This window comes from Populus alba, chromosome 1 (assembly GCF_005239225.2).
Source record: "Populus alba chromosome 1, ASM523922v2, whole genome shotgun sequence".
NCBI lineage: Eukaryota > Viridiplantae > Streptophyta > Magnoliopsida > Malpighiales > Salicaceae > Populus > Populus alba.
Genome location: NC_133284.1, coordinates 31,375,402 through 31,400,861, shown reverse-complemented (window position 1 = coordinate 31,400,861; position 25,460 = coordinate 31,375,402). Strand labels below are relative to the sequence as shown.

The window sequence follows — 25,460 nt, the reverse complement described above, 5'->3', positions numbered from 1 at the left end:
AAGAAAAAAACAAAGAAAAAAAACCTACATGAAAAAAAAACTAATGAAGAAAAAAAAATCTGAATTAACTGAGTTAATCCTTCAAACCACGTTAACCCGTCAAACTTGAGATACATGTCATGAAAGTTTAATAACTAATTAGGAAAAAAAAATTATTGGTTAACCTAGAATTAGCTGGGTTAACCTGTCAAACCCGGAATCTGTGTCATAAAAGTTTGATAACTATATATAAAAAAATTTAACATTAATAAACTAAATTAAATAAAAAATTACTTAAAAAGAAAAAACTAGAAAAAAAAATCTAGGTTAACCCGTCAAACCCAGAATCTATGTTATAAAAGTTTGATAACTAAATAGAAAAAAACTTTAACATTAACAAAAAAAAAATTAACAAAAACATTTTCATTAAAAAAACAAAAAAAAAATTAGCGTTTCACTATAAATTGTATTGTGCAGTCCATAGTGAAATACTCATTTGTATTAGTTTATTAGATAATAATTTTAGATGGTGATACAAATTAGTAGATTAATGATAAGAGTTACAAGGCAAGTCTTATTAAAACGACAACAGAAAATATGGGACCTTTCCATTACTAGATATTACCAAGCATAAATTATAATAAACTATAATTAATTTAAGCTTTGTCCACCTTATTATTTATGTAGAATAAATCAAATAACTCCATTCGTTTGACAATTACTTATTTTTAACATTAGTTCAAGACAATCCAAGAGATTGGGTTAGCGATTATGGAGATATATTCACTTGCTTTAACTTTCTAGATTTAAATTTTTAGGTCAATATTCAAAGAACTTTATTAATCTCTTTTAAAGCACTAGGCTGATACGGAGAGAACTCCCTAATGATCGTATAAGAAGGGGATTTATTATTGATTGATCTACAAAACTGATCTAAGAATACTGTAATTATTTTTCTAAAAAAAATGCTAAGAGCTTGTTTGAACCCTAAAAAAAACATATAAATAATTTAATTAAGATCTGTATAAATTGCTGTTTAATATACTTAATATAAAATAATTAAGATTATTTAATTTTAAGATATTTAATAGTATTAACTGTGTAATTAAATATTAGCTAATTATTATATATATATAAACAATTCAAGTTAGTTAATTTTTAAAATATTTAAAGTTATTTGTTAAAATCCATCTATATATATTAACACTAACATGCTAACGAGATAGAATGCGAGATGGAAGTTGTTTATAGCAATAAAATATTTATATTTGTAGTATTTCATGTTTAGGAGATTTTTACACTTGATGTTATAGAATCTTAGTTCTCTATTAAAAAAACAAAATTGATTAGATTAGTAGGTCAACAATTAACAATATCTCTAATTCACATTAGAAATCTATTGTGTATACTGTCAATCGAAAGACAACACGGTAGATTTTCGCAACTTTAAAGCTTGGGATGGAGTAAGTTTGTCTTTTTATATATAATGAAATTACTATTTTGCTTTTTGATTGAAAAAATAGAAACTTTTGATGTGGGGTGATTTTTTTACATAGATTCATTGATCTTAAAAAGATTAAAAGGGAATAAATTAGTCTTTTTAAGTTTATTTGTATAATAAAAATACTATTATACCCCAAAGGTCAACAAAATTTAAATTTATTGACCAAGAGTTCTTTTTAGTAGGTCAATAATTATAGAATCTATTTAAAAATGTTATAGAATCTTAGCTATACATAAAAAATACAAAAATGATTAATTTAGTAAGTCAACAATTAACAAAAACTATAATTCACATTGGAAATCTATTATGTGTGTATTGTTGATCAAGAGACAACATAATAGATTTTCACAACTTTAAAGGCTTGTGATGAAGTATTTATGTCTTTTTATACACAATGAAATTACTATTTTAGGCTCTGATTGAAAAAATTAAATCCTTAGATGTGGGGGTGTTTTGGTCTTTTTTATAGTCTCATTTATCATTAAAAGATTGAAAAGGAGTATGTTATTCTTTCTAAGTTCAATTGTACAGTAAAAAATATTATTGTACCCCAAAAGTTAACAAAATTTAAACTTGTTGACCATGGGTTTTTTTATTAGGTTAACAATTATAGAATGTTATAAAATCTTAGTTGTATATAAATAATACAAAAAATGATTAATTTACTAGGCCAACAATTAATAAAAACTTCAATTCACCTTGGAAATTTATTATGTGTGCTCTGTTAATAAAAAGACAACACATTAGATTTTTGCAACTTTGAAGGCTTGGGATGGAGTATTTTTGTCTTTTTATATACAATAAAATTATTATTTTACCCTTTGATTGAAAAAAAATAAAAGCCTTGGAAGTGGGGGTGTTTTGGCCTTTATCATAGGCTTATTGGTCATAAAAAGATTCAAGGGGAGTATGTTAGTCTTTTTAAGTTATTTGTATAGTAAAAATATTATTGTATCATAAAGGTTAACAAAATTTAGCCTTGTTGACTAAGGATTTTTTTACTTTTTATAAAATTTCAAATAATAAAAATACCTCTTTACCCTAATGGTCAGAAAATACTTGAGTTGTTGATCAAGGGCTTTTTAATTTTTTTCACTTCTTAAGCTACAATAAAAATATGAATATTTAGAAAAGATAAAGATCAATTATGCATTTAGGAGTGTTTTGATCCTTTTACATTTGTTTATTTGTTATTTCCAGAGTAATGGAGGGTGTTTTAGTAATTTTATATTGATTTTTTGTTTTTCAATTTGAAAAGTTGTTATCGTGTAAGTGGTGTATGTGTCCTCTGAACAATGCATGTGATGCCACCGATTGTTCAAACCTAAACTTCCATCATGTCCTTACAAGCGCTACTACGTTCTCTTTTTACTAGTGTGACACATGACAACGGTTAATAGATGTTTTGTCGTTGGTAGTTACTTTTTTTATTTTTCTACTTTCTTTTCTCTCTCTTCTAGAGAAAGCACATGTCTGTCCTCTTTTTTTTTTTTTTTCAATTTCAGTTCATATATTTTTTATCGCTTATTTTCATCTCTAGCCCTTTTAGAAAAGTTTTGTATGTTTTCAATTCAGTCCTTGAATTAGAAGCTGTCATATATTGTTTTTTCCAATCCAGTCTTTATTCTTGTGGTTTCTCATTTTCACCTTTAACTCTTTTGTTAAAGTTTTATTGGTTTTCAATTTCATCTTTCAATCAAAGTTTATGTTGTCTTATTTTTCCTAATTTAGCTCTCATTCTTTTGATTTTCTTTTCCTTTCGTTGAAGTTTTTTTTTCAGTTTAACCCTCAAATTTAATTTTTTTTAGATGCCTTCAAATTTAATTTTTTATTTCAATTTTCACCCTCATTATTTTAATTATATTTTTTATATGGCCAATTTTTTTTCCCGATTACATCCTTTGGTGTTTGACTTGTTCGGGATTAGGATTTATGATTTTTTTTCATTTGTCATGCTTCCCGATTTAATGATAGGAGTCACAAGTTTTCAGTGCTAATACGGTTGAAAATTATTTTTTTTCCCCATTTTTTTAATGATTTTATCATTCTACATTATCATTTTTTGAAAAACAAAATGGTTTGTGGTTACCTTCAATTTCTTTTTGATCGGTTTGTCTTTGTATTATTACTTAGAACACGAGTTTTGCGAGTTTTTTTTAGATAAAGGTTTTTTTAAAAAAAATATTGTTTTGTATTTAACTTTTGCAAATTTTTTATTTTATTTTATATAGATAACTTTTTTTTTTCTAAAAATAATATTTATTTTTATTTTGAAATAATGTTTATGGTATGTTCAGTCACGCATAATTCTTTTTCCTTTAATTTTATTCATTCAATTTCATATGTGTTTTTATTTTTATTTTTTATTGATTTTAATAAATAAATTCAGTGGACAAAAACATGGAAATATTTCTTTTGTGAAATCAAATATCTTAATTTGCATCAATCTCTTGATTTTATTTATTTTCTCTTTTAGTTATTATCAACGACTTTATTTATTTAGTTACATAGATGATTATTAGATGTTTGCATAAATTTTTTAATCAATACTTATAATTTTTATTACGTAAAACAAATATTGAATAGTCTTTGTACTCAAGTTGTTTTCTTTAAGAAACAATTATGAACCATTTTGGAGCAAGGGTCAAATCTTTATTTTCCCTCTAATTAATATTTTTTCACCCTTATTTTTTAGATACTTTTCTATAATTTATTTTATTTTTCATGACTTTTTTTACATTTGATTCATTGGGGATTTAGCTTTGTATGATCTTTCATTTCGCATTTGCTTTTTTTTTTTTAATATTGATTTTGTGATTATCTTCAAATTTTTTTTACGAGTTTTTCTCGGTCTCACGATTCAGATCACAAGTTTTACATGCCATTTTTTAATATAATTTTTTTTTAGAATTGTTTTTTTGTTTGTGTTTGATTTTTCAAGATATTATTCTAATTCACACACACACACACACATATATATATATATGGTTTTTTACAAATAAAGTTTATTTTTTAAAATAAAAAATATTTATTTTAAAATAATATTAGTGATGTGTTTGGCCTTGTGTAATTTTTTTTAGGGTGAGTTTATTTAATCAATTTTATTTGTGTTTATCTTTTATATCATGAGTTTTTTAAAATGTGGATTTATCTTTTATTTATTCAGATATACAAGTTAATTTAGTGAATAGGATGAATATTTTAATCTTTATATATGTTTTAATTTATAGAATTGAGATGCCGGTATTGGCACTCCTATACTCCCAGTATTGTTTTTTAGTTTATAAGTTGACATAGAATTGAGATGCCGGTATTGGCACTCCTATATTCCCAGTATTGTTTTTTAGTTTATAAGTTGACAAAGGACCTCTTCTCTGATCTAAAATATCAAATTACCCTGTACAAAACTCATGTTGGAGTTGAACATTTAATTTTTAAAAATAATAATATCAAATATTCTTTCATTGAATGTTGAACTTGATTCTCCATTCATTTATTTGATTTAATATTCAACTTAATACGCCATTTTTATTTTTATTTTTATAGGAGATTCCAATAATAATAACAATAAAAAAGAAGGTAAACTTAAGAACTGAGGAAAATAAAAGGAAACAGAAACCGATGAAAGCATGTAGTATATTGACGAGTGGTTGTGTGAGATAGAGGAAAAAGATGTAGTCAGATTTCAAGATTGGAGAGATAAATTTAGTTTCAATACGTGAAAGTTAGTTCCAAAAATATCCTAATTGTAAAATTAAAAAAAAAAAAAAAAACTAGCCTCTCGTTAATATATTTAAGGCAAATAATATATATATATATATATATATATATATATATATATATATAAGGAGGAAGAAATCCATATTTGACTGGAAACAATTGATGCCTATTTTAATCGACCACTTGTTTTCATTACTGCTTTTTTTATACGACGTCGGGTGCAAGCTTCTGTTGACTGGAATGGGTCAAGAAACTAATTGATTGCTGAAAATCATTGGGAAGAACAGGTGCTCTGCTACGATTGGTGCTAAAAAGTCAAGCATTCAACCTCATACTTAACCGCATTCCTGAGTCTCCATTCATGCTATAATTCTTTTATGCTGGTCAAATTAATATAATTTCCATGAATATCCACTGTTGCCCTAATTAAAATATAGTAGCTGAGGATTTCTTCCATCGATGCTAGATATTTTCTTGTTCTATTCTAAACCAAGTCCACACCGGCAGTTTTGAAAGGGGTTCATGTTAAATAAAAATTAAATATATATATATATATATATATATATTATTTTAATTCTTTAACATCTATTTTCCATATTTCAACGAGGTTGATATATAAAATAACATTTTATTATTTTTTTATAAAAAAAACTATATCTTTGGTTTTATTTCCTGGATTTTGTTTTTTTAAATCTATGTTCTTTTCATTTATTTTTTATAAGATAAACTTGATCTCACGATTCATGTCATAAATTTAATAAGTTTCTTCAAGTTAATTCAAGTTATTTTTCTGTTTTATTTTAATTTTATATTTTAATATTAGATTGATTGAAAATCATTAAGATTATTTTTAGACTCGCTAAGCCAATTAAGTCATATTAGATTATTAAAATAATTGTGTATTATATATATTAAAGTATAATAAGTTTTTATAGATGTCTTTTTTGCATTGGAATATATATAAATAAAAAACTATATCTGTTCTACTTAAAACTATATTCCAACTTGGCTTTTCTAAATAGTATTTGACTTGGAGATGCTATTACCACGTAGCTGGAGTTGTATATAATGCTTTGTAGTCGCACCATTCTTCATTCACCTCTTCCTTGACATTCTCTCTTATCTTTCATTCTCTTGCTTACATCCATTAGCTCGAGAGGGAGAGAGAGATCAAGCAAAAAGATGTGGGCAATTGGATTGGTTGTTGTAGCATTGGCGGTGATATACTACACTCACCTGCTTTTCAAATGGAGAAGCCCAAAAATTGAAGGAGTTCTCCCTCCAGGTTCCATGGGCTGGCCCCTCATTGGAGAAACTCTGCAGTTCATCATTCCTGGAAAATCTCTGGACCTTCATCCATTCGTCAAGAAAAGGATGCAAAAGTAATATGCTGGCTAGCACAGTTTTCATAATTAAATCGTATATACCTGCCTGCTTGATTCGCTACTAACAAACTCATATTGATCTCCCTGTTTCAGGTATGGACCGATCTTTAAAACCAGCTTGGTTGGAAGGCCTATCATTGTGTCCACTGACTATGAAATGAACAAGTACATCTTGCAACACGAAGGAACCTTGGTTGAGCTATGGTATTTGGATTCCTTCGCCAAATTCTTCGCTCTCGAGGGTGAAACCAGGGTGAACGCTATCGGTACAGTTCACAAATACTTGAGAAGCATAACTTTGAACCACTTTGGTGTCGAGAGCCTTAAAGAATCATTGCTTCCTAAAATCGAAGACATGCTTCACACCAACTTGGCAAAGTGGGCTTCTCAGGGACCTGTTGACGTCAAACAAGTTATCTCTGTCGTGAGTGCACTGTTAATTTTCAGTACACTTGTATTGATGAACATTTTCTCAGGTGTCTTCTTAATCCTAACCTGCCTTTTCTTGCCGCAGATGGTTTTCAATTTTACTGCAAACAAAATATTTGGTTATGATGCCGAGCACTCAAAAGAGAAGCTCAGTGAGAATTACACAAAGATCTTGAACAGTTTCATCTCCTTGCCTTTGAATATTCCTGGCACTTCGTTCCACAAGTGCATGCAGGTAAACAGAGCAGTCCCTGAACCATGAGATTTGCTCATATTTGGTAATCACTGCTCAGGAATGACCATTCAATAACATGTCTTTCTATTGATTCAGGACCGAGAGAAGATGTTGAAATTGCTCAAGGATACACTGATGGAGAGGCTCAACGACCCATCAAAGCGTCGGGGAGATTTTCTCGATCAAGCCATTGATGATATGAAGACCGAGAAGTTCTTGACTGTGGATTTCATCCCCCAACTCATGTTCGGGATCTTGTTTGCCAGCTTTGAATCCATGTCAACCACCCTAACTCTCACATTCAAGTTTCTTACAGAGAACCCTCGAGTAGTTGAGGAATTGAGAGTACGTATACGTCCCCTAACAGCATCGAATTTTAAGCTTTCAATTTGAAGATGCCACCACTCTCTATTCACACCATGTCCCGAGCTAATTGTGTAATTTAATCGATCAGGCTGAGCATGAGGCAATTGTGAAGAAAAGGGAGAATCCAAACTCCCGCCTCACATGGGAGGAGTACCGATCAATGACTTTCACACAAATGGTTAGTCTCCACATTCTAAAAAAGTGCCCTTTTGCATTGCAACTTTCCATTAACATCTCCTTTTCTTTTCCTTTTTTTCTTTTTTTGCGGTAATAAGATAATCTTATATTCTTATGAAATGTCACCAATCATTCACAGGTTGTCAACGAGACGCTTAGAATTTCCAACATCCCACCAGGTTTGTTCCGAAAGGCACTGAAAGATTTCCAAGTCAAAGGTACACTACCAATTCTTGATTTAAAATCTCTTCGGTTTACTTCTTCGAAATTGTTCAATTTAATTGATCGTCTGCGAAATTTCCAGGATACACTGTTCCAGCTGGGTGGACAGTAATGCTCGTTACCCCTGCTACTCAGTTGAACCCTGATACCTTCAAGGATCCAGTCACATTCAATCCATGGCGCTGGCAGGTGGGAGATTTTACTGTTACAAAACCTCAGGGTGGATTAAATTTGATTCACTGTCGTCATCATATACATGCGTGCCATTCATTGGTGCACAGCTGCTTTTTATTGATACATGTTGGTTTTTTAATTCTCTACAGGAACTTGACCAAGTTACCATCTCCAAGAATTTCATGCCATTTGGTGGCGGCACGAGACAATGTGCCGGGGCAGAGTACAGCAAGCTGGTCTTGTCGACTTTTCTTCATATCTTGGTCACCGATTACAGGTAGAGATTTGTTCCTTTTTTTTTTTCTCTTAATAGTCGCCATACTTGAACATTGGATACGGGTAATTTAATTTTATGCCATAATTATTGGTATTAACTCTTTGAATATATATTCTTAAATACCAGCTTTACTAAGATCAGGGGAGGAGCCGTCTCTCGGACCCCTATCATTTCATTCGGAGATGGTATCCATATTAAGTTTACAGCCAGAGCATAAATGAAGAAGCTTTCCTTTGTTCTTTCTCACCGGAAAGAGGATATATAGACCTTAACTGGTTTGGTTTATGAAAGTTTGGAGTTTCAGATCTCTTCAGCAGTGGAGCGATTGAGTTGCAGGGTGATTCCCAGACAAATAATAATAAGTGTAATGGTTACAACAGCAATTTGTAATTTATTTTTTTTAAAATACAAAGATCTTCTGCAAAGTTATACCCAAGAGCAATATTTACAATAACATTAAATTTGCATAACCCAAGTTTAAGTTGGTCTGGTTGCAATACCAAACCTATTAGCCTTGAATGTGGGTCTGACAACAATGTTGTGTCATAAAAATATGATAATTAAATAGATTAATTAAAATAAAAAAACCAACAAAAAAAATAATAGAGAAAAATAAAAAAAAAATATCTGAATTAACTGGGTTAACCCTTCAAAGCAGGTTAACCCGTCAAACCTTGGATTGATGTCGTAAAAGTTTGATAACTAAATAGAAAAAAAAAAATTGGTGCGTTAACCCATAATTAACTGGGCGAACTCATCAAACCAGGTTACCCATCAAACCCGAATTTCGTGTCATGAAAGTTTGATAACTAAATAAAAAAAAAATATTAACAAACCAAATTAAAACAAAAACAAATAATTAAAAAGGGCAAAAACAAAAACAAACAAAAAGCATCAACTTTTTCACGTGCAGTCAAAGGCATAAAAACGACAAAAAAACAAAACGAATAAAAAAAAAACTAAAGGCATCAACCAATAACTAAATAGAAAAAAAATTAATGAACTAAATTAAACAAAAATAATATTAATTGAAAAGAAAAAAAATCCAATTAGAAGAAAAAAACTAATGAAGAAAAAGAAAAAAAATAAGAATTAATTAAGTTAACTCGTCAAACCAGGGATCCGTGTCATGAAAATCTGATAACTAAATAAAAAAAAATTAATATTAACAAATTAAATTAAAAATATTAATTAAAAAAAAATATCAACATTTTCACTGTAAACTGAAATGCACAGTCAGTGAAAGGCATAGATATTTTTTTTTTTTTTTTTTCCTCTTAATAGTCGCCATACTTGAACATTGGATACTGGTAATTTAATTTTATGCCATAATTATTGGTATTAACTCTTTGAATATATATTCTTAAATACCAGCTTTACTAAGATCAGGGGAGGAGCCGTCTCTCGGACCCCTATCATTTCATTCGGAGATGGTATCCATATTAAGTTTACAGCCAGAGCATAAATGAAGAAGCTTTCCTTTGTGCTTTCTCACCGGAAAGAGGATACATAGACCTTACCTGGTTTGGTTTATGAAAGTTTGGAGTTTCAGATCTCTTCAGCAGTGGAGCAGACAATAATAATAAGTGTAATGGTTACAACAGCAATTTGTAATATATATTTTTTTTAATACAGAGATCTTATCTAAGAGCAATATTTACAATAACATTAAATTTGCATGACTAAGTTTAAGTGGGTCTGGTTGCAATACTAAACCTATTAGCCGTGTAATAAAAGTATGATAATTAAATAGATTAATTAAAATAAAAAAATAAAAAATAAAACAACAAAAAGAAAAAATAAATAATAGAGAAAAATAAAAAATATCTGAATTAACTGGGTTAACCCTTTAAAGGAGGTTAACTCGTCAAACCTTGGATTGGAGTCGTAAAATTTTGATAACTAAATAAAAAAAAATTGACGCATTAACCCATAATTAATTGGGTTAACTCGTCAAACCCAAAATTCATGTCATGAAAGTTTGATTACTAAATAAAAAAATCAATATTAACAAGCCAAATTAAAACAAAAAAATAATAATTAAAAAGGGCAAAACAAAAACAAACAAAAGGCCTCAACTTTTTCACGTGCAGTCCACAGTAAAAGACATAAAAATTAAAAATTAAAAAACTAAACAAAAAAAATAAAAGAGAAACTAAAAGCATCGGCCAATAACTAAATAGAAAAAAAAAATTAATGAACTAAATTAAACAACATCAATTTGTGTAGTGGTTACAACAGCAATTTGTAATATTTTTTTTAAAAAAAATACAGAGATCGTCCTTTGTTTTATTAGACATTCAGATTCGCCAGGATGAAAAAACGAAGAATCAGAAAACAAAATAAAAAATATCAATCATATGCAATTATAATAATAATTATTTTTAAAAATATTTTTTATTTTAAAATATATTAAAATAATATTTTTTATTTTTAAAAAATTATTTTTAATAATAATATATAAAAATAATTTAAAAACATCAAATAAATATTTATTTGAAGCAAAAAAAAAATTAAAATTTTTTAAAAATATTTTTAAAATACAATGCCAAACACATTAAATCATCATCTACCGAGCTAGCTAGTTATGGGGCCCACATTACTTTGAATAACTCTATTTTTTTGGTACAAATCATAGCAAATATTTTAGATAGTGATACAAATTATTAGATTAATGATAAGAGTAACAGGCAAGTCTTACTTATAAAAACGACGATAGAAAATATGGGACCACTTTGCATTACTAGATATTACCAAGCATAAATTATATAAACTATAATCAAATAACTCTATTCATTTGGCAATTACTTATTTTTAACATTAGCTCAAGACAATCCAAGAGATTGGGTTAGCGTTTATGGAGATCTATCCACTTGCTTATTTATTTATTTTTATTATTTTATATTATAATTTTAAAAAAAATGATTTTATGATTATTTTAAAAAAAAATTTAATCGGTTTGTCTTGATCTTCTTATTACTTAGACTACGAGTTTTGCAAGGTTTTTATAAATAAATTTTTTTAAAATTTTTTTTTTTGTATTTAACTTTTGCTGATTTTTTTATTTTATTTTATATAAATAAGTTTTGTTCTCTAAAAATAATATTTATTTTTATTTTGAAATAATATCCTAATTATAAAATTTTATAAAAAATTTTGTTCTCTAAAAAGTGAATATATTTAAGGCAAATAATATTATTTTTTACATATTCATATATATATATATATATATATATATATATATAAAGAGGAAGAAATGGGATTGGCGTGAAATCCATACTTGACTGGAAACAATTGATACCTATTATATTATTTTTTGTCGATTTAATTTTTTAAATAATGAGCTAGTTTAGAAATACAACTTTAGTTTTCTTCATAAAATAATGTGAATTGTTATAATATTTTCCTATATATTTTGTGTTATTTTTTTTATGATATTTTTTTATTTTTTTTTTAATAATTTTTTCTAAAATTATTTTTGTTGATTTTATTTATATATTCTATTAAACTATATTCCAACATGGCTTTTCTAAATAGTGTTTGACTTGGAGATGCTATTACCACGTAGCTGGAGTTGTATATAATGCTTTGTAGTCGCACCATTCTTCATCCACCTCTTCATTAACATTCTCTCTTATCTTTCATTCTCTTGTTTACATCCATTAGCTCAAGAGGGAGAGAGAGATCAGGCAAAAAGATGTGGGCAATTGGATTGGTTGTTGTAGCATTGGCGGTGATATACTATACTCACCTGCTTTTCAAATGGAGAAACCCAAAAATTGAAGGAGTTCTCCCTCCAGGTTCCATGGGCTGGCCCCTCATTGGAGAAACTCTGCAGTTCATCATTCCTGGAAAATCTCTGGACCTTCATCCATTCGTCAAGAAAAGGATGCAAAAGTAATATGCTGGCTAGCACAGTTTTCATAATTAAATCGTACATACTTGCCTGCTTTATTCGCTACTAACAAATTCATATTGATCTCCCTGTTTCAGGTATGGACCGATCTTTAAAACCAGCTTGGTTGGAAGGCCTATCATTGTGTCCACTGACTATGAAATGAACAAGTACATCTTGCAACACGAAGGAACCTTGGTTGAGCTATGGTATTTGGATTCCTTTGCCAAAGTCTTCGCTCTCGAGGGTGAAACGAGGGTGAACGCTATCGGTACAGTTCACAAATACTTGAGAAGCATTACTTTGAACCACTTTGGTGTCGAGAGCCTTAAAGAATCAGTGCTTCCTAAAATCGAAGACATGCTTCACACCAACTTGGCAAAGTGGGCTTCTCAGGGACCTGTTGACGTCAAACAAGTTATCTCTGTCGTGAGTGCACTATTAATTTTCAGTACTTGATACACTGTATTGATGAACATTTTGTCATGTGTCTTCTTAACCCTAACCTGCCTTTTCTTGCTGTAGATGGTTTTCAATTTTACTGCAAACAAAATATTTGGCTATGATGCCGAGAACTCAAAAGAGAAGCTCAGTGAGAATTACACAAAGATCTTGAACAGTTTCATCTCCTTGCCTTTGAATATTCCTGGCACTTCTTTCCACAAGTGCATGCAGGTAAACAGAGCAGTCCCTGAACCATGAGATTTGCTCATATTTGGTAATCACTGCTCAGGAATGACCATTCAATAACATATCTTTCTATTGATTCAGGACCGACAGAAGATGTTGAAATTGCTCAAGGATACACTGATGGAGAGGCTCAACGACCCATCAAAGCGTCGGGGAGATTTTCTTGATCAAGCCATTGATGATATGAAGACTGAGAAGTTCTTGACTGTGGATTTCATCCCCCAGCAAATGTTCGGGATCTTGTTTGCCAGCTTTGAATCCATGTCAACCACCCTAACTCTTACATTCAAGTTTCTTTCCGAGAACCCTCGAGTAGTTGAGGAATTGAGAGTACGTATACATACCCTAATAGCATCGAATTTTAAGCTTTCAATTTGAAGATGCCACCACGCTCTATTCACACCATGTCCCGCGCTAATTGTGTAATTTAATCGATCAGGCTGAGCATGAGGCGATTTTGAAGAAAAGGGAAGATCCAAACTCTGGCCTCACATGGGAGGAGTACCGATCAATGACTTTCACACAAATGGTTAGTCTCCACATTCTTAAAAGAACATGGTCCTCTTGTCTAGGAATAAAAACTGTGTTTTTCATTATTTTTTGGTAGATACTCATATTCTTAATCACACAATGTTAATTATGATACACAGGTTGTCAATGAAACACTTAGAATCTCCAACATCCCACCTGGTTTATTCCGGAAGGCATTGAAAGATTTCCAGGTCAAAGGTATGCAGCTGCCAGTTCTCAGCTCAGAAATCTCTTCGCTTTCTTTTTCCAAAATGTTCATTTCAATTGATTCTTTGAGAAATCTCCAGGATACACCGTCCCAGCTGGTTGGACACTTATGCTTGTTACCCCTGCTATTCAGTTAAATCCTGATACATTCAAGGACCCAGTTACTTTCAACCCATGGCGCTGGAAGGCACTCCTCCATTTCCCAACTCAACCCTTAATATAGATTCAATTTATCACAAATTTAATAGAATCATGCTTTTATAACTGCTGAATTTTTCTTTTTATTGTTTCTGCAATGCTAAATAGGACCTTGATCAAGTTACTATTTCCAAGAATTTCATGCCATTTGGTGGCGGCACGAGACAATGTGCCGGTGCAGAATACAGCAAACTGGTCGTGTCCACTTTTCTGCATGTCCTGGTCACTAATTACAGGTAGAGTGGATTTCTCTCTTACTCATACTTGAACAGTGACAACATGGAATTTAAATTGATGACAGCTTTTTTTGTTAACTCACTGGGTTTTTTTTCTTCTTAATGCCAGTTTTACCAAAGTCAAGGGAGGAGACGTATCTCGGACCCCTATCATTTCATTTGGCGATGGCATCCATATTAAGTTCACCGCCAGAAATTGAAGAATTATTTTCCCCCACCTCTGGAAGTGCATGTTGTTACTTACGTTTTCTTATGTGCTTGTTTATTAGCGACTGTTTTATTTTAAAAAAATAATGATCCTCTCTAGTCAACGACGGGGTCTCACATGTCGCACCGTGAAGAGCACGCCGTTGAATCCTTCTCTCTTGTAAAATATTGTATGATATATTATCTTTCCTGTATAAGCTAAGTGTTCAAGCAATGCAATAAAAAATCTATTTCCCTTCCGATCCAGCTTTTTCACAAATGCAAGTTATGTTAACCAGAGCATGCAATATTCTCTGGCGTCTCTTTTACTTCATTGATATTTGACACCATTAATTAAAAATTGGCAAAGGACTATGGTTATGCCTGCAAGTCTTCTCCATATTCAAGTTCTTCCAAGCCGAGAGGGTTTAAGGTTATGTCCTTGATGGTTACATATATCATTCTTTAAGAAAAAAAACAAATCTTCTAAAGATTTTTCCTTGATGAAAATAATGAATGGATTGGTTTATTTTATTTTATTTTATTTGTTGTTGTTGTAGAGGACAGATATGGGTTTTGAATTCATGTGATAAATAAATCTACCATTACATGGACGCCACACACGCACACACAATGCAAGCTAAATGTTTCAATCAATAAAATTTCATTTATATGTCTCGAAGTTGCAATCATTTTTATTCAAGTTCTGTATAAATTCACTTAACTGCGTGCATTAGTTCTCGTGTTTTTGGATTTATTTAACGTTCTCGTTTTAATTTTACATGGATAACGTTTTAACGTTCACACTGTTAGCTATATATAGCCGTTCGTACATTAATTTTAACGCTATAAATTTTTAATCACACGGTGGTAATTCTTATGCCTATAAATAGTGGATATTAGATTTTGTTTTCTCGCCCTATGCCGAGGAGCAGGTCAAAAAAATTTCATGATATTTTTTTTAGTTTATTTTTTATTTTATAATTTTTTTAATGATTTTTTTTAAAATTATTTTTATCAATTTTATTTTTTTAATATTGAGTTACTTGATAATTTAACTTTGTAATTTTTTTCTTTAAAACACTATAGATTGCAATAGTGTTTCCTCACATTGGTTTTTTTAATGATTTTTTCTAAAATTATCTTTGTCTATTTATTTTTTTCATAATGAGTTGGTTGAGAATTACAATTGTAGCTTTCCTCATAAACCATTATGAATTGCTACAGTGTTTCCCTACAATGCTTTTTTTTAGTTTTTATGATTTTTTTTTTGTTTTATGATTTTTTTTAAAATTATCTTTGTCGATTTTATTTTTTTAATATTAAGCTGGTTTAGAATTTAGCTTTATAATTTTTTTCTTTAAAACACTTTGGATTGCTACAATATTTCTCCACATGGGTTTTTTTATGATTTTTTTCAGGATTGTCTTTGTCGATTTTATTTTTTTAATATTGAACTTGCTGAGAATTTAGTTTCATAGTATTTTTCTTTAAAACATTATGGATTGTTACAGTGTTTTCCCGCATAGGTTTTTTTAATGATTTTTTTAACATTGTCTTTGTCGATTTTATTTTTTTAATATTGAGATGGTTAATAATTACAACTGTAGCTTTCCTCACAAAACAGTATGGATTACTACATTGTTTCTCTACATGGTTTTATTTTTTAAAAAAGATATTTTTTATTTCATTTTTTTTATTTTTAATGATTTTTTCCAAAATATCTGTCAATTTTATTATTTTTTTTAATATTGAGCTGGTTGAGAATTTAGCTTTGTAGTTTGTTTTTTTTTTAAAAACACTTTGAATTACTACAATGTTTCCCCACATGGTTTTTTTTTAAATGATTTTTTTCAAGATTGTCTTTTTTTATTTTATTTTTTTAATATTGAGCTTGTTGAGAATTTAGCTTGGTAGTTTTTTTAAATTATTTTTTCTAAACTTATCTTTGTCGATTTTATTTTTGTAATAATAAGCTAGTTCAAAATTCCAAATGTAGTTTTCTTCACAAAACATTGTGGATTGCTATAGTATTTTCCTATATGGTTTTTTTTTTTATTTTTCCTTTTTCTTTTCTTTTTTTTCTTTTATGATTTTTTTTTATTTTTTTAATGATTTTTTTCAAAATTATCTTTGTCAACTTTATTTTTTTAATATTGAACTGGTTGAGAATTTAGCTTTGTTTTTTTTTTTTCTTAAAACAGTGTGGATTGCTACAGTGTTTCCTCAAAAGGTTTTTTTTATAAGTTTTTTTCAAAATTATCTTTATCGATTTTATTTTTTTAATAATGTGTTGGTTGAGAATTACAAATGTAGCTTTCCTTACAAAGCATTTTAGATTGCTATAATATTTCCCTACATGGTTGTTTTTTGTTTTATTTTTTTTTTTTTTTTTTGTTAACATGCGGGGAAAGCACTGTAGCTTTTCTCACAAAACACTATGGATTGCTACAGTGTTTTCCACTTTTGTTTTTCTTTTGTTTTTATGATTTTTTTGTTATTTTTAATGAGTTTTTTTCAAAATTATCTTTGTCGATTTTATTTTTTAAATAATGAGATGGTTGAGAGTTTAGCTTTGTAGTTTTAAAAAAAAAAAAACACTGTGGATTGCTACAGTGTTTTCCCATATGATTTTTTTTCATAGTTTTTTCTAAAATTATCTTTGCTGATTTTTTTTATATTCAACTGGTTGAGAACACCTTTGTTGTTTTTTTTAAAACACTGTGTATTATTACAGTGTTTCCCTACATGGTTTTTATTTTTTTTTAATGATTTTTTTCAAAATTATCTTTGTCAATTTTATTTTTTAAAATATTAAGCTGGTTGAGAATTTAGTTTTATAGTTTTTTTTACTTAAAACATTGTGAATTGCTACAGTGTTTTCCCACATGGTTTTAGCTTTTTTATGATTTTTTCAAAATTATCTTTATTGATTTTATTTTTTTAATATTGAGCTATTCGAGAATTTAGCTTTGTAGTTTTTTTTCTTTAAAACACTGTAGATTTATATAGTGTTTCCCCGCATGGTTTTTTTTTTCCCAAAATTTTTTGTCAATTTTTTTATATATATTTATGGATTGCTACAATGTTTCCCTACATTGTTTTTTTTTTTCTTTTGTTTTTTTTTCTTTAAGTTTTTTCAAAATTATATTTGTTGATTTTTTTTTAAATATTGAGTTGGTTGAGAATTTAGTTTTGTATTTTTTTTTTTTTAACAAAAAAGCTAAATCATATTGCAAAAGTCTAAATCATGTAGGGAAAGCTCTGTAGCTTTCCTCACAAAACATTATCGATTAACTACAACTCATTCTATTCAGTATCTATATTTGATGAAACTATATTATTCAATAGTTTCACCCATATTTATCTAGTGTTTTGCCAATGTTTTATATATAAAATGTCTTGATATTCTTTGTTTTATATTTTGAAGACATTTTTGGATGACTGATGCAAAAATGAGTAAATTAGAGGTAATTGACATATTTGACTTCCAGTCGATGTTTTGTGTGGAGCCTAAGCTCTAAAGGTTGAAATGAAATAATTCTAATGGAATTGAAAAGCTATCATCCATACCTTTCTAGAAATCTAAGGCAAGAAAATAAAATAAGGAAGAGCATCAAAGTCAAATCTCGCAATTTGTCAATGTTGACCTTTGGTCATTCCAACTTGAATATCTTGAGCTATAAAAGTCCATTTGATGTAAACTAAATTTTATTGGATTCTTAGCTCAAAGACCTATTCATATACCAAAGTTCAACCAAAAAACAACTCATATGAGTGAGATATAATTTTTCTAAGATAACAAATGAATTATGCCGACAAACAAGTTTTGTGAAGAAATGAGTCCAAATTATGTCCCGAAGCATCCAAACCAACATCCAAATTTTTATTTCAGCAATTTAACTCCTCTAAATCAAAGCTTGAAGATTTCATGTAAGGCTATTTTTCTTTTTTTGGAAAATAGTTATTGAAGTACTTAAATGTAAACATTAACAATAATGTCAACTTTGAGCTCAAGTCTAGTTATACATTTACTGTCAATATTCAATGGACTTACTGGAGAAGATCCTCATACTCATCTCAAGTAGTTCCACATGGTTTGTGTTGGCATCAAACCGAACGGAGTTGATGAAGAACAGGTTAAGTTAAAAACTTTCCTCTTCTCTTTAAAAGGGGCAATAAAGACGTGGTTTTTCTCTATTCTCCCAGGTTTCATTTGAACTTGGAATGCCATGAAGAATATTTTCCTTGAAAAATATTTCCCAGCATCTTGAGTTGCCAACATAAGGGAAGAAATATGTGGGATTCGACAATCTCATGGGGAGACACTCTCCGAGTATTGGGAAAGATTTGAGCAACCATGAATTCAATGCCCTTATCATCAAATACCCAATCAGTTGCTCATTCAATATTTATATGAAGGATTGATGCATACTAACCGATGTATCATTGATGTGGCAAGTGGAGGGGCATTAGTAGATAAGACAGCTAAGGTTACACGCCAATTGATCTCAAATATGGCAACCAACTCAAAATAATTTGGCACCCGTAGAGACTTCTCAAGCAAATAAGTAAATGAGGTAAGTATTTCGAACCTTGAGAATAAAGTGAATGATCTCACTTCTCTTGTGCGTTCTTTGGCTTATGAAAATATATAGCAGGTGAAAGTTTGTAGTATATGCTCCTTACAAGGACATGCTTCAGATACGTGCTTAACAATGCAAGAAAATTACATTGAACAAGCTAATGCAAGCATTTAATGGACGCCCTTAGCATAAATATGTCCCTTTTCCAACACATACAATCCCGAATGGAGAGATCATCCCAACTTACATTATGGGAACCCGCCTCAACAAGGCAATGAAGGCCAACAGTTTCATGAATTTCAGTCCCAACAGAATTATCAAGCAAGACAGCCCCCTGAGGTCACAAATTCCAATGTTATAAGGTCATCGAGTGATGATCTTCGTGAGATGATGAAAACCTTGGCTTCTAACACGGTGACCTTGCAAAAAAATGTCATTTCTTTTCAACAAGAAACAAGGTTAAGCATTCACAACTTGGAGAAGCAAATGGGGTAAGTAGCTTTAAGTGTAGGGAAATTTGAAGCATAAATGAATGGAAAATTGCCCTCTCAAGCATTGAATCCAAAAGAGAATGTAAATGCAATCATGCTGTGAAATGGGAAAGAACTTGAAGAGCAAAGGTCGAAACAAATTGAGATGGAGGAAGAAGAAGAGATAGAAACTAAATTAAATACAAAGAAAAAACATCCTCCCCCTCCCAAACTGAAACAATGACCAACACTCCAAAGGTAAGTCCTCACTCATTGAATTCTAATTTTAAAATAATTCCACCATTTCCTATAAATTCTTCTAGGTCAAAGAAAGATGATAAAGAAAAAAAAATTTAAAGGTCTTCAAGAAAATGAAACTTAACATTCATTTGCTTGATGCTATCAAGCAAATTCCTAAGTAAGCTAAATTCTTGAAGGAGTTGTGTACTACTATGAGAGCTTTTAAGTTGAAAGGCCACGAGACAATAAGTATAGGTGAAGTTATATTTGTTGTTGTTCAAAAGAATACGCCTTTGAAGCAAAAAGACCCAAGTGCGTTTATTATCCCATGTGTTATTAGTAATGCTACTTTTAAAAGGGCTTTATGCAATTTAGGTGCATCAATTAGTGTTATGCCTAAACATGTTTATGATTCCTTTAGTCTGGAGCCTTTGAATAAAACTAGTATTGTAATACAACTTGCAGATCGTAGCTTTGTTTATCCACTTGATGTGATAGAAGATGTCCTAGTCAAGATTGATAGTTTTATTATTCCATGCGACTTTTATATTCTTGATATGGAACATGACTCTTGTGATTCTTCAAACAACACTCTTATATTGTTTGGGACACCATTCTTGAAAACTGTCAATACAAAGATTGATGGTGGTAAAGATACTTTGTTTATGAAAGTAGGAGATGAAAAAATTGAATTTAATTTTCTTGATGCAATGAAATATCTGTATAGCAATGTTTATTCTATCACATATTATGACCAAGTTGATAAGTGTCTACAACAAGTTTTTGATTTTGCCTGTGAAAATGGATTAAGCGTGGCTTTGAATTATGGCTATGATTTTACCGAGATAGAAAAGATGGAGAGGCACATATGCATTCCCCAAAACGTGCACCAATCAACATTGGCTTTGGAAGCTTTGCAAATTGTCCTCCATGATGCAGGAGTCATTTATCCCATCATGGATAGCAAATGGGTGGCGTCTATCATTTGGGTACCCAAAAAGACTAGAACCACATTAGAAGAGATACATAATGATGCTTATACGAATGCAAGGATTTACAAAGAAAAGACTAAGAGTCTTTATGACCGAATGATTATGAGAAAAGAGTTTCATGATGGAAACAAAGTCCTCCTTTATCATTCGGGTTTGAAACTTTTTCCTGAAAAGTTGCACTCTCATTAGATTAGACTCTTTGTTGTTTCTAATATTTTTCCTTATGGTGCAATTGAAATTATGAGATTAGAAACAAACAAAGTTCTCAAGGTCAATGGGCATCGTTTGAAACCTTTCTATGAAGGTTGGACGACAAGACTCACCTCTTCTGTGGAGTTAGTTAAATCAATTTATAAAGAATGAGCATATCACGTGTCAAGCCAGTGACATAAAACAAAAGCACTTACTGGGAAGCAACCTAGGACAAAAAAAAAATCAAATATGCTTTATTTTTCCTTTATCTTTTATTTTTCACATTTTATTTTATTTTTGTCATTCTCTTATATTCCTTTTCTTTTATTTCAACAATGAGGACAATGTTGTGTTTAAAGTGCAGGGGTATAAGAGAATTTTGTTTTTCTTTGTTATTTTTCAAAAAAAACTCTATGTTATCTTTTTTAACTCCCATTGGTTTACGAGAATATGAGTATTATGTATGAGAATTAATTGAGATAGATGAAGATATAAATTGAATGAATGAGTGTGCATGCAAGTTTTAATGTTTAATTGGTTTAGGGATTGACTTTGAAAATATATCATGTTGACTTTATAGTGTTATATCAATGCAAGCTTTTGAGCCTTCAACATTATATTCTTTTATTGTGCATTCTGTCAATGATATAAATCTCTAGAACTTGCTTCATATCCTGTTGAGATTACATTCACATTACATATATACATGAAGATGATAAAGGCATTAGGAATGTTAACCACTTTAGCCAAAAAGCCAACCTAAAGCATTTTATTCGTAGTGAGCCCCTTTTGAGCTTGTTTATCTTTTCTTTGCTTTATCCATGTATAAACCTTTACTTTTTATATGTTTTCCTTTTTTTCCCTGGCCAAGGATTAGTAGAGCATATACTTGTGGTATCTCATGGAATTATGGTTGGAAATTATATGACAAGAAAGAAGAAAGGATGCTTGATGAAAAGATAGGCAAAGTTGTCAAAGGTGAAAGAAAAAGAATAGAAAAGAAAAGTGTTCCTTTGTGTTCTTAAGATTCTATGTGATGGAGCTTGAAATCAAAAGAAGTTAAGCATTGGTGCTTAAAGATGGAAAATTTATGTGCTTTGATGGAATATTTTGTTTGAAATATTATTTTTCAGAATGCTCTACTTTCTTTGATTTGAACCTTTTCTTTTATTCCATTTTACCTAACCTTAACCTTAGCCCCATTACAATAGGAAAATAAGACCTTTTGATTCATGCATTGCTTATAACATGTTAGTAGTGGAGATGAGATTGAAGAGCGAGCTTATGGTAGAACATATTCATTGATTGAATTTGAGAGATTTAAATACATAAGCCTTAAACACGTGAGTGTTGGAGTTTATATCAATAAGAGGACCTATCACTTTGGCATGACATAGATTTCATTTAAATCCCAAAGATTAATTAAGTTTTGAAGTTGGTATGTAAATGAATTCATGAAAATTTGTACTCTCTATCCTTCTTGATTGTATTCTTGTTTATAACATAGTTATTAAACTCGACCCAGGAGCTAACCTGATCCAGGGGTCGGGTCTTGGGTTTCATGGGTCAACTCGAGTCAACCTGGATCAATCTAAAAAATTAAAAAAAAATATTTAAAGTTTTAATATTTTATATGAATAAATTAAGAAAAAAAATTCATGTAAATATAGGATATATATGTTGTAAATAATAAAGTTTAAGAGAATATTTTAAAATATTTTTTATTCCACATTGAAAAAACATAATTTTTTTCTTTTGAACATAAAGTATATATATTAAAGGGCTTTAAATCCCACATTGAAAAGATATTATGTTATCCTTTTAAGTTGAAGTATTTAAACCAAAAAGGTTTTTATCCCACATTGAAAAAACATAACTTTTTTCTTATGAACATAGAGTATATATACGAAATGACTTGTAATCCCACATTGAAAAAATAACTTTTTTCTTGGGAACATAAGAATATATATACTAATGGGTTTCAAATCCCACATTGAAAAAACATAATTTTTTTCTTGTGAACATAGAGTATATATACTAAAGGGCTTCAAATCCCACATTGAAAAGATATAATGTTATCTTTTTAACTTGAAGTATTTAAACCAAAAAGTTTTTTATCCCACATTGAAAAAAGATAACTTTTTTCTTGTAAACATAAAGTATATATGTGAAAGGGCTTCAAATCCCACATTGAAAAAATAACTTTTTTTCTTGAGAACATAGAGTATATATACTAAAGGGTTTCAAATCCCACATTGAACAAATATAACTTTTTTTTTCCTTGTGAACATAAAGTATATATACGAAAGGGTTTCAAATCCCACATTGAAAAAATAAAACACTTTTCTAATATTTATATTGTGAAATTTAAAAAATATTAATAACCAACTAAAACAATATGAAAAAAGAGGGGTATAGGAGAAAAACCACATTTTGAAAAGAAAAAAAAAACACTAGGTCTCGTCCAGGTTAGCCCGAGTCATGGGTTGATCGAGTTCAGCCAGGTCATTGCACCGACCGATATTTTGACAAACCCAGACCAGTCTAGCCACCGGGTCGACTTGTCGGGCCGGTTCGGGTTTAATAACTATGGTTCATAATGCATATATTCTTGGACATTGATGGGAGATTAAAAGATTGGTCATAGTTATTTTCAATTTGATTTTATCTATCATTTCTCGAGGACGAGCAAGAGCTAAGTATAAGGGTATTTGATCCAACTATATTATTTAATAGTTTCACCCACATTTAACTAGTGTTTTGCCTATGTTTTATATATAAAATGCCTTGATATTCTTTGTTTTATGTTTTGAATGCACTTTTGGATGAAAGATGCAAAATGAAGTAAATTGGAGGTAATTGATAGATTTGACCTTCAGTCGATGTTTTGTGCAGAATGTAAGCTCTAGAGGTCGAAATAAAGTGATTACAGTTGCATTAAAAAGCTATCATCCATACCTTTCTGAACATCAAGGCAAGAAAATAAAATAAGGAAGAGCATAAAGATCACAGCCTTCAAGGTCAAATCTCGCAATCTGTCAATGTTGACCATTTGATGCAAACTAAATTTTGTTGGATTCTTAACTCAAAGACCTATCCACTTACCAAAATTTAGCCAAAAATAAACTCATATGAGTGAGATATGATTTTTCTAAGATGACAAATGAATTTTGCCAACAAACAAGTTTTGTGAAGAAACGAGTCCAAATTATATCCCGAAGCATCCAAACCAACATCCAAGTTTTAATTTTAGCAATTTACCTCCTCTAAGTAAAAGCTTGAAGATTTCATGCAAGGCTATTTCTTTTTTAAAAAAAAAATAGTTATTGAAATGCTTAAATGTAAACTACATACTTAAGGAAGGACTATTTTGTAAAATATAAACTAGGGTTTTCTAGAATATAAAAAGAATGAAAGAAAAGAAGGAGAAGAGCCAACCAAGAGAGAAAAAAACGCCCCTTCTCTTCCACAAACCCAAAATCATGTTTTCTTTTTTTTATTTATTAGTTGTTCAATAAACATGCATGACAAACATGCAAGGACACAAAAACCTTCAAATTTTAAAAATTGTGAGATCTATTTTACCTTTTCTTTTCAGTTTATATGATGAATATGTTTGTTCTCTAATGCTTATTTTTCTTATGATTATTTATTTTAATTGCTAGAGCAAACTTTGACATGACCAAAAAATTGATGTCTTCTCCCAAGTGCAGGAGTGTCGAAGTAATAAATAACCCGGTAAGACCAGGGTTGAACCACAAGAAGGTTAATTATATAAATTATAGACAACAATAATACAACAACAACAACAATAACAATAATAATAGCAAGAATAGTAGTAGTAGTAGTAGTAGTAGTAAAGAATAAGAAGAAGAAGAAGTTGATGAGAACTTTGAGATGGAAGATTAATGTAAGGATTAAACAATGATAAAAACAAATGTCAAGGTTAGAGGATCCACTAATGATATTTCAAATAAGTATAGCATAAAATTTTATTATTCAATTGGAAACCACACATAAAGGAGGTTCCAATCGGATGATTTGTCATTAATAGCTCATTATAAATTGTTAACATGATCATATTAATTATCTTATTTAAGTAACACCAAACTTTTAAATATTATTAGGAATTCATGATGCTAACTTATGTTAACAACAAATCAAGTTTCTTTCATAGCACAGGTGTAGGTTATACCATATAGTTGGGCTATGAAAGTCCTAAGCATTTGTTATACCAAGTGTTTTACAACACAAATCTAGATTAACCATTTAACAAGCAAGGTATTAAGAATTAGTAAGATAAAAAGATAAGACATGTTAATATTAAACATTAAGGTCCATGTTGAGTTTATACTATACTTATTCTTACACCATTAGTGTAACCTTTTCACCCTGACATAATAAACTTAGCTAAACATAATGAAGATGAGAAACATAAATAAACAAAATAAGAACATAAATAAGATACAAGTTAACTAAGTAAGTGAAAGGAAATGAAAAGCATAAACAAGATATTAATGAAAGCAAAACTTAAGAATTACAAAAAATATAAAGAAAGAAATAAAGAGC

At 29.7% G+C, this 25,460-nt stretch overlaps 2 protein-coding genes across 3 annotated transcripts; both read left to right on the top strand.

The window, feature by feature from the left end:
- Positions 1-6,302: 6,302 nt before the first annotated feature.
- On the top strand, positions 6,303-8,893 carry LOC118047078 (cucurbitadienol 11-hydroxylase-like). Its single transcript, XM_035056254.2, has 9 exons — positions 6,303-6,585; positions 6,682-7,012; positions 7,103-7,252; positions 7,349-7,597; positions 7,707-7,796; positions 7,935-8,013; positions 8,100-8,206; positions 8,341-8,468; positions 8,595-8,893. The coding sequence occupies exons 1-9, from the start codon at positions 6,386-6,388 to the stop codon at positions 8,683-8,685; spliced, it is 1,425 nt and encodes a 474-aa protein (XP_034912145.1). The 5' UTR covers positions 6,303-6,385; the 3' UTR covers positions 8,686-8,893.
- Positions 8,894-12,066: 3,173 nt separating this feature from the next.
- Positions 12,067-14,671, top strand: LOC118047077 (beta-amyrin 16-alpha-hydroxylase CYP87D16-like). 2 transcript variants are annotated; one of them, XM_035056253.2, is made up of 9 exons: positions 12,067-12,365; positions 12,462-12,792; positions 12,889-13,038; positions 13,135-13,383; positions 13,493-13,582; positions 13,704-13,782; positions 13,872-13,978; positions 14,098-14,225; positions 14,335-14,671. In XM_035056253.2, exons 1-9 carry the CDS (start codon positions 12,166-12,168, stop codon positions 14,423-14,425), a joined length of 1,425 nt encoding a protein of 474 aa, XP_034912144.1. In that variant the 5' UTR covers positions 12,067-12,165; the 3' UTR covers positions 14,426-14,671. The 2 variants fall into 2 exon arrangements, with proteins under 2 accessions (XP_034912144.1, XP_073267844.1); XM_073411743.1 differs by having other exon boundaries at positions 13,872-13,981; positions 14,101-14,225.
- Positions 14,672-25,460: the final 10,789 nt, after the last annotated feature.

Coding starts and splice junctions, on each gene's coding strand:
- LOC118047078 (XM_035056254.2), top strand. CDS start 6,386: ATGTGGGCAATTGGATTGGTTGTTGTAGCATTGGCGGTGATATACTAC. Junction 7,013..7,102: donor TCAAACAAGTTATCTCTGTC/GTGAGTGCACTG, acceptor TTCTTGCCGCAG/ATGGTTTTCAATTTTACTGC. Junction 8,469..8,594: donor ATCTTGGTCACCGATTACAG/GTAGAGATTTGT, acceptor CTTAAATACCAG/CTTTACTAAGATCAGGGGAG.
- LOC118047077 (XM_035056253.2), top strand. CDS start 12,166: ATGTGGGCAATTGGATTGGTTGTTGTAGCATTGGCGGTGATATACTAT. Junction 13,583..13,703: donor CAATGACTTTCACACAAATG/GTTAGTCTCCAC, acceptor TATGATACACAG/GTTGTCAATGAAACACTTAG. Junction 13,783..13,871: donor GAAAGATTTCCAGGTCAAAG/GTATGCAGCTGC, acceptor AGAAATCTCCAG/GATACACCGTCCCAGCTGGT.